Consider the following 14,134-nt stretch of genomic DNA (forward strand, 5'->3'; position numbering starts at 1 on the left):
TAGACTCAGGGAACAGAGTGTACACTTCTGGGTTTCCCTGAATGTTCCATGACCAGTGAAGCAGTTTGTGGCTCTGGCACTAGCGAAGCCACTTGCACACAATGGGCTCCGCAACCAGCGATGAGGTGACCAGCTGAGAAGGTGCATTAGGGGTATCGGTTGGGGATAGACATTGGCCAGGAGGATGGGTGGTCAGGAGGATGGGCGGCCAGCAGGACGGACGGCCAGCAGGACGGGTGGTCAGCAGGACGGGCTGCAAAACAGCCCGTGAATTCTCAAGCTTGTTTATTGTCACAGGTGTACATACCCAGTGTATAAATGCCATGAAAAGTAGTAGCGGCAGCACAGTACATGACATGACAAACATGAGTTAACATAAATTATACATTACTTACATGACAAAATAAACATAACGACACTCCAGGTAGGAGCGGAGGTGGGAACATTTGAACAAATGTGGTGGAGAGATGACCAAGCAGGGTTCAAGGCAAGGGCAGAGCAAAGTGGTCTGATTGGCTAACTTGTGAAGGATTTGCCAACAAGAAGAAGGCGAGTTAATGCGGAGCAGCCATTGTCAGCAGTTGCTGCATTCGAGCAAGAAGTGCTGAGGCTTTGGTTTATGAGGCTTTAGTGAGAGGAGGCTGAGCAGAGGAAGGAAGCAGGTGAGGTCTGGGGAGCCCTTTTTAACTTTTCTGTTAGAATGAAGGTAGTTGGGATGTGACTTCGGGCAGTGGTGCGCTCCTCCTGCAGGCTGTGGGAGATCAGGGACGCTGCCAGGGTCCCTGAGGACAGCACCTGTGGGAGGTGCACCCAGGAACACTCCTGACTGACCACATTAAGGAGCTGGAGCTGGACTCAGACGTACTGAGGACCATCCAGGATGCTGAGAGCATCATTGACAGAAGCTTTAGTGAGGTGGTCACACCTAAGGTGCAGGCTGCAGATGGTTGGGTGACCACCAGGAGAGGTAAGGGGAGGAGACAGGCAGTGCAGGATCCCCCGTGACCATTCCCCTCAGCGACACATATAGTCCTTTGGACACTGCTGGGGTGGGGGATTTGACCTATCAGGGCACAGCAACAGCAGCCAGGTTGGTCGCACTGAGACTGGCTCCGAGGATCATTGGGTCAGGGAGAAGCCAGGCAGGGCTGAGGGAAACTCAACAGTGAGGGGGACAGACAGGAGATTCTGTGGCCACAACAGAGATGCAAGTGTGGTGTGTTGCCTTCTGAGGGCCAGGGTCAGGGACATCTCGGAGCGGCTGCAGAACATTCTCAAGGGGAAGGGTGAGCAGCCAGAGGTTGTGGTGCATGTTGGTACAGACGACATTGGTAGAAAGAGGGATGAGGTCCTGCACAGTGAAGATAGGGAGTTAGGAGAGAACCTAAAAAGCGGGACCTCAAGGGGAGTAATCTCTGGATTAGTGAGGGTAGAAATAAAAAGATAGCTCAGATGAATGCATTGCCAAGGAGCTGGTGCAGGGGGCAGCGATTCAAGTTCTTGGATCACTGGGATCTCCTCCGGGGTAGGGGTGACCTGTACAAGAGAGACAGGCTGCACCTGAACTGGAGGGGGACCAGTATCCTGGCTGGGAGATTTACTAGAGCTACCCAGGAGGGTTTAAACCAGAGCGGCTCAGGGGTGGGGCCCTGAGCAGTGGAGTGGCTGGTGAGAACTCAGGGGATAATATTGTAGCCAATGAGAGCAAGTTTGGTCATCAGGATAGGCAGGAGCACAGTAAAGGGAGAGGAAAGGTCATTGGTTTAAACTGCATTTATTTCAATCAAGAGGCTTGACAGGTAAGGCAGATGAACTCAGGGCAAGGATTGGCTCTGGGAACTGGGATATTACAGCCATAACAGTGACATGGCTGAGGGAAGGGCAGGACTGGCAGCTCAACGTTCCAGGGTACAGATGCCACAGATGTGACAGAGGTGCAGGTATGAGAGGAGGGCAGTTGCCTTCTTGGTGAAAGACGACATGACAACGGTCCTTAGAGAGGATATTCTTGGGAGGTCGTCCAGTGAGGCCATGTGGGTAGAATTTAGAAACAAGAAGGGGAGGGTCACTGATGGGAGTGTATTGTAGGCCTCCCAATAGTCAGCGGGAATTGGAGGTCAGATATGTAGAGAGATTGCACTAATAGGGTAGTATTAGTGGGAGATTTTAACTTCTCTAATATTGACTGGGCCAACCACAGTGTGAAAGCCTTGGACGGAGTGGAATTTGTGAAATGTGTTCAAGAAAGCTTCCTTTACCGATATATCGAGGGAGCTACCAGAGAAGGTGCAACGCCGGACCTCCTCCTGGGGAATGAGGTAGAGCGAGTGGCGGAAATGTCTGTCGGCGAGCACCTTTGTCCAGTGACCATAATTCTATTAGTTTTAAAATAGTTATAGAGAAGGACAGGACCAGTTCACAGGTTGTTCCTGAACTGGAGCAGAGCAAACTTTGGAGCCATTAGACGGGATCTTGCAGAGGTTGATTGAGTGAGGTTGTTTGCAGGGAAAGGAGCATCTGCCAAGTGGGAGACCTTTAAAAGTGGGATGTCAAGTGTTCAGGGCCTGCATGTTCCTGTTAGGGTGAAGGGCAAGGCTGGCAGGTTTCGGGAAACCTGGTTGATGAGAGATATTGAGGCTCTCTTTAAGAAAAAGGAGGCTACACTGCGTATAAGCAGTTGGGAACTAGTGAATCTCTTGATGACTAGTGTATAAAAGTAAGGAAGTGTTAATGAGGCTCTACGGGACACTAGTGAGGCCTCATTTGGAATATTGTGCGCCGTTTTGGGCCCCACATCTTAGGAAGGATGTGTTGACGTTGGAGAGGGTTCAGAGGAGATTTACGAGGATGATTCCAGGAATGAAAGGGCTTAAGTATGAGGAGCGTTTGTCGGCTCTTGGACTGTACTCGCTGGAGTACAGAAGAATGAGAGGGGACCTCATAGCGACATTTAAAATACTGATAGGAAAGGACAGAGTAGATGTGGCTAGGCTGTTTCCCTTGGTGGGTGAGTCCAGGACCAGAGGACACAATCTTAGAATTAGAGGGTACAGTTTCAAAACAGAGATGAGGAAAAATTTCTTTAGCCAGAGGGTGGTGAATTTGTGGAACTCCTTGCCACATACAGCAGTGGAAGCCAGATCAGTGGGGGCGTTCAAGGAGGAGATAGATAGATATCTAAATCGTCAGGATATCAAGGGATATGGGGATAAGGCCGGTAATTGGGATTAGAATAGTTGTTTTTTTTCTTCTTCTTCCCCCATTCCCCATTTCTCATTTCTATTTCCCTTTCCTTGGAGCAGACTCGATGGGCCGAATGGCCTGCTTCTGCTCCCTTGTCTTGTGATCTTGTGAAGAGAAATTAAGAGGACAAAGGAGATATGAGGGGGATCTGGAAGGCAAGGTGAGGCAAAATCCAAAGAGAACCTACAGGTACATTAAGAATAAAAGGGTAGTTAGGGAGAGAATAGGTCCCCTTAAAGATCAGCATGGCCATTTGTGTGTGGAACCAAAGGAAATGGAAAGATTTTTAATGAATATTTCTCTTCAGTTTTTATTGCAGAGAAAATGATGGAAGCTAAGGAAATGGGGGACATGAATGGTGATGCCTTGGACCACATACGAATTAGCAAGGAGGAGGTATTGGAGGTCATAAAGTGCATTAAGGTGGATAAATCCCCAGGGCCTGACCTGGTGCATTCTCAGACCTTGTGGGAAGCTGGAAAAGAGATTGTGGAGGCCCTTTCAGGGATTTTTGCTTCATCTCTGGCCACAGGTGACATTCCAGAGGACTGCAGAGTGGTTAATGTGGTATCATTGGTTAAAAAGGGGGGCAAAAACAAGCCAGGAGACTACAGGGCAGTAGGTCTGGCATCAGTGATGGGTAAATTGCTGGAGGGGATTCTGAGGGACAGGATCTACCAACATTTGGAGAGACAGGGTCTGATTCAGGACAGTTAGCATGGCTTTGTATGTGGAAAGTTGTGTCTGACAAATCTCTTGGAGTTCTTCAAGGATATGACCATGAGTGTAGAGCAGTAGATGTTGTCTATATGGACCTTAGCAAGGCCTCTGACAAGGTCCCTCATGGCAGGCTAGTCTGGAAGGTTAGATTGCATGGGATCCAGGGGGAGACAGTGGATTGGATTCATAATTGGCTCAGTGGTAGGAAGCAGAGGGTGATGGTTGAGGGTTGTTTCTCAGACTGGAGGCCTGTGTCTAGTGGTGTGCCACAGGGGTCAGCGCTGGGACCTTTGTTTTTTGTAATTTATATAAACGATTTGGATGTGAATGTACAAGGCATGGTCAGTAAGTTTGCAAATGATATTAAAATTGGTGGTGTTGTAGATAGTGTAGAAGGTTATGAAAAGTTACAGGGGGATCTTGATCAGCTGGGTATGTGGGCTGAGGACTGGCAAATGGCTTTCAATCCAGGTAAATGTGAGGTATTGGATTTTGGGAGATCAAACCAGGGTAGAACTGATACAGTGAATGGTAGGGCCCTGAGGTGTGTTATAGAACAGAGGGACCGAGGAGTAAAAGTGCATAGTTCACTGAAAGCAGCATCACAGGTAGACAGGGTGGTGAAAAGAGTGTTTAGCACGCTGGCCTTCATCAGTCAGGGCACTGAGTACAGGAGTTGGGAAGTTTTGCTGCAGTTATATAACACATTGGTGAGGCCACACTTGGAGTATTGTGTCACCCTGTTATAGGAAAGATGTTATTAAACTAGAAAGAGTGCAGAAAAGATTTACCAGGATGTTGCCTGAACTTGGGGGTGGGGGGGTGGGGCTGGTGGTCTGAATTACAAGGAGAGGTTGTGTAGACCAGGACTTTATTCCCTGGAATGTAGAAGATTGAGGGGTGACCTGATAGAGGTGTATAAGATCATGAGGGGCATAGACAGGGTGAAAGCACACAGTCTTTTTCCCAGGGAGGAGGCACTAAAAACAAGAGGGCACAGGTTTAAGATCAGAGGCGAGAGACTTAAAAGTGACATCAGGGGCAGCTTCTTCACGCAAAGGGTGGTGTGTATTTGGAATGAGCTGCCAGAAATAGTGGTTGAGGTGGGCACATTGCAACATTTAAAAGCCATCTAGATAAGTACACAGATAGGAGAGATTTAGAGGGATACGGGCCAAATATGGGCAAATGGGAGTAGCTTGGATGGGCATCTTGGTCAGCATGGACCAGTTGGGCCGAAGGGCCTATTTCCATGCTGTATGGCTCTGATTCTATGATTTTAACAGTGATGAAGGAGGAAGAATTGTTGACTGATAAATGTAGGTAACTGTACACTGGTAAATCTAAGTGACTGATTTTTTTTCATTTTCTCAGTTTACAATTTCAGTTTTAACTTGGACCAATTTGGATAAAATCCCACGTCAAGTGGAAACATGACAAAAGACTCACTACCCACAATCCACTGCCCCAACCACGATAGGGTCACACAATTCTGGTCCATCTGATCTCTCCTTCCAACACATTCCTGTGATCCGGCTGTCACCGGCAAGGCCAGCATTTATTGCCTGCCGAATGACCCTCAGGAAGGTCAGGGTAAACCTAGAGCGGGGGTGTCCTCGTGCTCCTGTTGTGAGAAGTGTTCCATGATACAGAGACCTGATCAGTCACAACTAATTCAAGAATGGTTCACAATCTTGTGTTCATAACAAAATCTTTCTTGATGTGAAAAGGAAATATAGCTCAAATGTGTCCTCGATCAATAATTCTGCTGCACTTGTGTGCAAGGGTTGTAGAGTTGAAACAATTTTAAACAATTCCAATGTTTTAGTCACACGTTGGGGTTGGTCCAGCTGAGCACAGGTGGGGTTCAGACTCACCGGATCGATGAATATTTTGATTCCAAATGATCCAAAAGAAAATAGCTGGAAACAGAAATCAATAGTTTAGATTTTACCTGAACAGCTCATTGATAATAAATTAAATTTGTTTTATATTATATTTAACAAGGAAAGCTATCCAAAGGCCTGACCCGCATAAGCCAGGCCAAAGGCTCAGTGAGTTGGTAGGAAGCAGGAGAACAAATTACAGTAGATATCAGCAGCCAGTTTATCATCTCCTGCTGTTATTTGTGCATCAGCCCCATCGGGTGACTTTATCAGAGTTCATTACTGACCCACCAGCACTGAACGTCCACACCAGGATCATCGATCTGTTGCATGGACGGTGAAGTGGGCACTGGAAGTCACAGAAGACCACAAAAGAATTTGTCCTCCTTCAGCTTTTCAGTATTTACTCATTGAGATTATTTTGCAACAGCAACAAAAGTTACACCGTCTCCTCCAGTTATTTACAACAGTAAAGGATTTCCCCGTGGGGACTGGTTGCAAAATAATTTTGTATAAAGACACTGAGAACAGTGTGAGCAGATAGAGAAAACCTTTCCCACACTTTTACAACAAATCATACTTTCAACACGATTGTAAATCTTATCAATCTCTTTATTCATTGGAGTGTAGGAGACTGAGAGGTGATCTTATAGAGGTGTATAAAATCATGAGGGGCATCGATAGGGTGAATAGTCAGTCTTTTTCCCAGGGCTGGGGAATCAAGAACTAGCGGGCACAGGTTTAAGATGAGAGGGGAGAGATTTAATAGGAACCTGAGGGGCAACTTTTTCACCCAGAAGGTGGTCCTTATATGGTATGAGCTGCCAGAGGAAGTGGTTGAGGCAGGTACATTACCAACATTTTAAAAAGTACTCGGACAGGTATATGGACAGGAAAGGTTTAGGGGGATACGGGCCAAATGCAGTCAAATGGGACAAGCTCAGATGAGAACCTTGGTCAGTATGGACGGTTGGGTCGCAGGGCCTGTTTCTGTGCTGTGTGACTCTGTGAGAGCAGTGTGAGCAAACCTTTCCCACACTTTTACAACAACCCACACCTTCAGTGTGGTGGTAAAGCTGATCAATCTTACCATGTATTTCCAGTCAACACTTCTGAGGGAGCAAAGCTTAGGGTGATTTTGATTAAGACAGAAAAGCAACAAAAGTTTGTTGGATAAACTGAGGGTTCCTGGGGTGGGCTGTGATGTATTAGCATGGATAGAGGATTGGTTACAGGAGAGAAGACAGCATAGAAATAAATGGGCATTTGTCAGGCTGGCTGCTCACCGGGTTGTCTCAGGGTCAAGGCCAGTGCCACCGTTAATCACTGTTTAGAGTGACTTGGATCGGAAATTGGTGTCATGATCTCATGAAGTTTATCGATGATGTAATGTTCTGTGGGAAAGTGAACTACAAGAATTATACAAAGAACGGGTTGGGAAGCTGGTAAATGTGAAGTTAGGTAGAGTAGAAAAAGTGAATAATTTTTCATTGAGAGGTCCATAAATCATGGTGTTCAGAGGTACATTGGTGGGGTGGTATCTGGAAAACCAGAAGTTAGTCTCCTAGTACAGCAGGAACTGGGAAGAGATATTATTCAGGAATATCCCTGTCTTCTCATTCCTTTGAGAACTGTTTGAAAAAAAACTTAAATCAGAGGCAGGAAGAACAGTGACTCTGTCACTTGCCCATTACAAGACAAGCAACTCTTGGGTCCATGTTTGAGTTTCAGACTCCTGTTCTTACCTTCAATGAAACCATCCATTTTGCATCATTAACATCTCCCAGTCCACCCTTCCTCGATTCACTGCTGTTGAAGCCCCACCCAGACCCTTCCTCTGGGCTCCTTGCAATCTTCAATGTTTTCATAGAATCATACAATCATAGAACAGTACAGCACAATACAGGCCCTTTGGCCCACAATGTTGTGCTGACCTTTAAACCTCACCTAAGACTATCTAACCCCTTCCTCCCACATATCCCACCATTTTAAATTCCTCCATATGCTTCTAGCAATCTCTTGAATTTGATCAATGTACCTGCCTCCACCACCACCCCAGGCAGCGCATTCCATGCCCCAACCACTCTCTGAGTAAAAAACCTTCCTCTGATATCTCCCTTGAACTTCCCACCCATTACTTTAAAGCCATGCCCTCTTGTATTGAGCATTGGTGCCCTGGGAAAGAGGTGCTGGCTGTCCACTCTATCTATTCTTCTTAATATTTTGTACACCTCTATCATGTCTCCTCTCATCCTCCTTCTCTCCAAAGAGTAAAGCCCTCGCTCCTTTAGTCTCTCCTCATAATGCATACTCTCTGAACCAGGCAGCATCCTGGTAAATCTCCTCTGCACCCTTTGCAACGCTTCCACATCCTTCCTATAATGAGGCGACCAGAACTGGACACAGTACTCTTAAGTGTGGTCCAACCAGAGTTTTGTAGAGCTGCATCATTACCTCGCAGCTCTTAAACTCGATCCCACGACTTAGGAATGCTAACATCCCATAAGCTTTCTTAACTACCCCCTCCACCTGCGAGGCAACTTTCAGTGATCTGTGGATATGAACCCCCAGATCCCTCTGCTCATCCACACTACCCAGAATCCTGCCATTAACTTTGTACTCTGCCTTGCAGTTTGTCCTTCCAAAGTGTACCACCTCACACTTCTCCGGATTGAACTCCATCTGCCATTTCCCAGCCCAGCTCTACATCCTATCAATGTCCCTCTGCAATCTTCAACAATCCTCCACACTATCCACAACACCACCAACCTTTGTGTCATCTGCAAACTTGCCAACCCACCCTTCTACCCCTCATCCAAGTCATTAATAAAAATCACGAAAAGCAGAGGTCCCAGAACCGTTCCTTGTGGGACATCGCTAGTCACAGGCCTCCAATCTGAATCCACTCCTTCCACCACAACCCTCTGATTTCTACAGGCAAGGCAATTCTGAATCCACATGGCCAAGCTTCCCAGGATCCCATGCCCCCTGACCTTCTGAAGAAGCCTACCATGTGGAACCTTGTCAAATGCCTTGCTAAAATCCATGTAGACCACATCTACTGCACTACCCTCATCAATCTGCCTGGTCGCTTCCTCAAAGAACACTATCATGCTTGTCAGACATGATCTGCCCTTCACAAAGCCATGCTGGTTGCCCCTGATCAGACCATGATTCTCTAAATGCCCATAGATCCTATCTCTAAGAATCCTTTCCAACAGCTTGCCCACCACAGGCGTAAGGATCACTGGTCTATAATTCCCTGGACTATCCCTACTAACTTTTTTGAATAAGGGAACAACATTTGCCACCCTCCAATCCTCCGGTACCATTCCCGTGGACAACGAGGATTCAAAGATCCTAGCCAACGTCTCAGCCATCTCCTCCCTCGCCTCACGGAGCAGCCTGGGGAATATTCTGTCAGGCCCTGGGGACTTATCTGTCCAAATATTTTCTAAAATTTTCTCTATAAGCTTCTCTATAAATGTCTCTATAAGAATATTTTCTCTATAAACTTTGGTCCAACCTAACATCTGCTTCCCAATCCCATCATTCTTGCACAAAGGCCCTTCGCACATCACTGAGAGGTGGCAGGTTAGAATACTGGACAGAATGTACAACACAGCAAGATGAATAGTGAAGGAGATGATAGGTGAGATAAAGCCAGGGAGAGGTACAGAAACAGCAAGAGTTTCAATAGATATTTGAGAAAGAAAAGTTAACAAGATGAACATTGGTCCCACAAAGTGTGTCTGGGAAGTTAGTAATGGAAAATAAGGAGACGGCAGATGAGTTAAACAGGTGATTTTCAATGGTCTTCACTGCAGAGGATAAAAGTAACATCCCAGAAATTGTTTTAAGTAAGGAATTGGAAGGGAGGGACTCATGAAGGTTACAATCCCTGTGGAAGTGGTCTAGACCAAATTGTTGGAACTGTGGGCTGACTATTCTCTGGATCCTGATCGACTTCACCCTTGAGTCTTAAAAAAAGTGACTTCAGTTTGGGGAAGGCTCTGTTTGACTGGAAAATAGAGGAGGTACCTCCTTTATTTAGAAAGGGAGGGACACAGAGTGAAAAACTACTGTTGAGTGTTGTCAATGTCTGGCACAGGGGAGCTGTGAGAAGTTATAATTAATGACATTGGGGAAGGGCACCGAAAAAAAATCAAGGTAACCTGGCACAGTCAGTGTGGTTTTGTGAAGGGAAATCATGGCTGACCAATATTTTAGAGTTCTTTGGAAAAGTATCCTGCATTGTGTATAAAGGAGAATCAGTGGGCTTACTGAGATTTTCAGAAGGTACCACATCAGAGATTGCTACTGGTGCGGGAAGGTCAAAGTCGAGTTTACCATCATATGCACAAGTACATGTATGCACAGGTGCAATGAACAGAACATAGAACAGTACAACACGGGACAGGCCATTTGGCCCACAATGTCGTGCTGATCTTGATGCCAGTTTGTACTAAATGTCCTTCTCCTGTGTATCATCCAGATCCCTCCGTTCCCTTCATATTCATGTATCCATCTAAAAGCCTCCTAAACTCCACCAAACTACCTGCTTCCACCGAGACACAAGAAATTCTGCAGATGCTGGAATCTGGAGCAATGCGCACAAAGTGCCAGAGGAAACTCAACAGGTCAGGCAGCATCCGTGGAGGGAAATAAACAGTCGACGTTTCGGGCCGAGACCCTTCATCAGGACTGGAAAGGAAGAGGGCAGAAGCCAGAATAAGAAGGTGGGGGAGGGGGAGGAGTACATGCAGGCAGGTGATAGGTGAGTCCAGGTGAGAGGGGGATGGTACATGGGTGGGAGGGGGGTAGATATAATCTGACAGATGATAGGTAGAAGAGGCAAAGGGCTGAAGGAGGAGGAATCCGGTCAGAGAGGGCAGTGGACCATGGAAAGGATGGAGGAGGGGAGGAGAGGAGATGAGCGGGTCATCAAGGTGGGGAAGGGAGCCACAATAATAAGGGAAGACAAAGAGTCGGGGGGGGTGTAGGAAAAGAAGGGGTGGGGTTACCAGAAGTTACAGAAATCGATGTTGAGGCCATCAGGTTGGAGACTCCCAAGTCAGAATATGAGGTGTTGTTCCTCCAACCTGCGTCTGGCCTCAGTGTGGCAGTAGAGGAGGCCAAAGGAACAGGACACCATGTTGGAGCAGACCAGCAGCAGTTCAAGGAAGTGGTTCACCACCACCTTCTCAAGGGTAATTAGTGTTGGGAATAAAGGCTGACTTTGCCAAGTCGAGTGAATTTTAGGTAAGAGAAGTGGGTGTAAACCCACTGCAGTACACCACAAGAAATAAGCGGGGAATCAGCCAACATACCTTGAAGCATGAAACAGTTCTTCCTCTGCATCTTCTTGCAACTGCACACAAATCTGTTGATATTTGAGAAGAATTTCAGAACATTCTGTTCACGGTTACACTCATTGCTCACACAGCAGTGTTAAACTGAGCCCCCTGTGGAGGCTGGATAGTCCTTTATCAGTAGCATGGCTAGGCTAATGGTGTCCAGTAACCGGATGCTAGGCCAGCCCAGCACTGACAGAGTGCGTCACTGTAAACGGTGCTGTGTTCCAGACGAGATGTTGGACCAAGGTTCTGCTCCCTTGGGTGGATTTAAAAGATTGCATGGTACAATTTCAGGGAAGTTCTCCCTTCTGTTCTGCCCACTACTTACCTCTCAGCTAAGACAGTCCAACATATGATTGTTTGTGGAGTTTGTTGTGCATAAATTGCCCCCTGTTGCTCCTACACAGGGTCAGCTGTAAAAAGGTCCGTGATATCCTGACAGGTGTTATGTAAATCCAGGTTCATTCATTAAGGTACATTTAAAATCAGCCCACCAGTACCATCTCCATCACAGCCTCATCTGGTGCTTTCACCTGAACTCCTGAAGCACAAACCTGGAATTGGAATTGGTTTATTATCATCACCTGTACCGAGGTACAGTGAAAAACTTGTCTTGCATACCGATCGTACAGATCAATTCATTACACAGTGCATTGAGGTAGTACAGGGTAAAACAATAACAGAATACAGAGTAAAGTGTCACAGCTACAGAGAAAGTGCAGTGCAGATAGACAATACAGTGCAAGGGCAGGCACGGTAGTGTAGCGGTTAGCATAATGCTTTACAGCACCAGCGACCCAGGTTTAATTCCCGCCGCTATCTGTAAGGAGTTTGTACGTTCTCCCCGTGTCTGCGTGGGTTTCCTCCCACATTCCAAAGACGTACAGGTTAGGAAGTTGTGGGCATGCCATGTTGGTGCCAGAAGAATGGCGACACTTGCGGGCTGCTCCCCAGAACACTACGCAAAAAATGCATTTCACTGTGTGTTTCGATGTACATGTGACTAATAAAGATCTTATCTATCTTATCTTATCTTAACAAGGTAGATTGTAAGGGCAAGAGTCCATTTTATCGTACCAGTGGACCATCCAATAGTCTTATAACAGCAGGATAGAAGCTGTCCTTGAGCCTGGTGGTACGTGCTTTCAGACTTCTGTATCTTCTGCCTGATGGGAGAGGGGGACCTAACAGACACCGGTGTCAAATTTCATGAAAATCATAAAACTGCAGATGCTGGAAATCTGAAATAAAACCAGACGACGCTGGAAACACTTGGCAGGTCAGGCAGCATCTGTGGAGAGAGGAACAGTCAACGTTTCATGTCAGAGACCCTTCATCAGTCCTGGAAGAAAGAACAGGTTGGTTAACAGTAAGAGAGAGGGTGGGAGAGGGATGGGTAAACCAGAGGCAATATCCCTGATGGGGAGAGACTAATGACCCAGCAGTATCAGATTATGCCTCTGCTGTGTAATATGTTGTCACTGCCAGAGTCTGAGACGTCCTGCTCCCCGCCACTTTAACCTAACATTTGGATCACACTCTCTGACCCTTCTCTCTGAGGTCCTCTGCACTGTTGCATGAGACCCAACACATCTTGTGTCTGGGAACATTGCTGCCTTCCGGACTAAATATCAAATTCTCCAACGTTAGGAAACCGTTTCTTTTTTTAACTCGTGTAGTCTAGCTTGCTGGGCATGTCACACAGTCTAGCAATCAGCAACATATTACACAGACAACAAAGCAGAATCTGATCCAAACAACTCCAAACTCTGTTTACTCTTGCCCCACCAGAGATATTCCCTTCGTTCTACCCTTCCCAATTTCCTGGCTACAGAAAATTAATTTGCTTTCTCTCCCTCCCACATATAACAAAAGGTCCTGGACCTAAGACATTAACTCTGTTTCTTTCTCCACAGATGCTGCCTGTCCTGCTTGATATTTCCAGCATCTTCTGTTTTCATATCAGAATGTAAAAACACTTCAATCTCAGCAGTCTACAGGAATATCGTCACTAGGTCTGCAAGGCCGCTCACTGAACGGGTTACCTCACTAGGAACGAGTTGCTGCCTCATGAACCAAACTCCAAGGGAGGAGGTAATAAACATCTCCAACTTCCAGTAGCTCCTGACAAAGACTTCTTCTTGTTACTTACACGATGATGTGAGATTGTGACAGTGATGCTGGTGAAGCGATCGAGAGCTGGAGCAGAACGTGAGAGAAACTTCGCACAGACCACTTATACAAAGGAAATGGCCAGGGATTGGTTCAGATCAGATAAAGCAGAAGTGGGCTAGGGTGTAAGTGTGTTTGCTTCTGAGGCAGAAAGAGAAATGGTGATACTTCTTAAACCCGACTCCAATAAGCAAGAGCTGAGGTGGTGCTTAAATGGAAGCATAATTCAACAAAACAAACATCCATTCACTTCTACAATGAAAATCAAAAAAAAACTGCCAATGCAGCAAATCTGAACTAGAAGCAGAAAATGCTGAAGATGCTCCCCAGGTCAGACTGGTGTCCCTGCAAAACCCACTGGTAGGATGAGTGAACGAAGACCAGAATCCTCGCCCTGACTGACACCCCGCACTTGGACCCTGGTCACACTCAGTCACCACGACACATTGTTCAATCACCCAACATCACCTTCCCAAAACGGACTCTGTACCCTGAGCTCTGTCGTGGCATGACACTACCAGGTGGACTGAGGCAAGGATTCAAGGACATTTTCTAAGCCTCCTTGATAAAGTGTAACATCCCACTGACTCTAGGGAACACCATGTCCTTGACTTCAAGTGGAGGAGGAGCATTAAGGGAGGTATGGAGCCCGTGCTTCCTGAGTACAGGGAAGCTAAGCATAAAGGAGCAAACCACCTCACATATGACCACCCACTCCATCTGTGGTGATCTGCAGGCCTTGCATCTGTCTCATCA

At 46.6% G+C, this 14,134-nt stretch overlaps 1 protein-coding gene across 1 annotated transcript in view; it reads right to left on the reverse strand.

Annotated features, from left to right (window-relative positions):
* Positions 1-13,423, reverse strand: part of LOC127584946 (adhesion G protein-coupled receptor E3-like) — a 51,026-nt gene extending 37,603 nt beyond the window's left edge. Inside the window, exons 1-3 of the mRNA XM_052041984.1 lie at positions 13,359-13,423; positions 11,180-11,232; positions 5,841-5,885 (exon numbers count right to left, since the gene is read on the reverse strand). Of these exons, the coding sequence (XP_051897944.1) occupies positions 5,841-5,885; positions 11,180-11,210 (76 nt within the window). The 5' untranslated portion in view covers positions 11,211-11,232; positions 13,359-13,423. The remainder of the gene's footprint in view (positions 1-5,840; positions 5,886-11,179; positions 11,233-13,358) is intronic.
* Positions 13,424-14,134: the final 711 nt, after the last annotated feature.

Source organism: Pristis pectinata, chromosome 31 (assembly GCF_009764475.1).
Source record: "Pristis pectinata isolate sPriPec2 chromosome 31, sPriPec2.1.pri, whole genome shotgun sequence".
NCBI lineage: Eukaryota > Metazoa > Chordata > Chondrichthyes > Rhinopristiformes > Pristidae > Pristis > Pristis pectinata.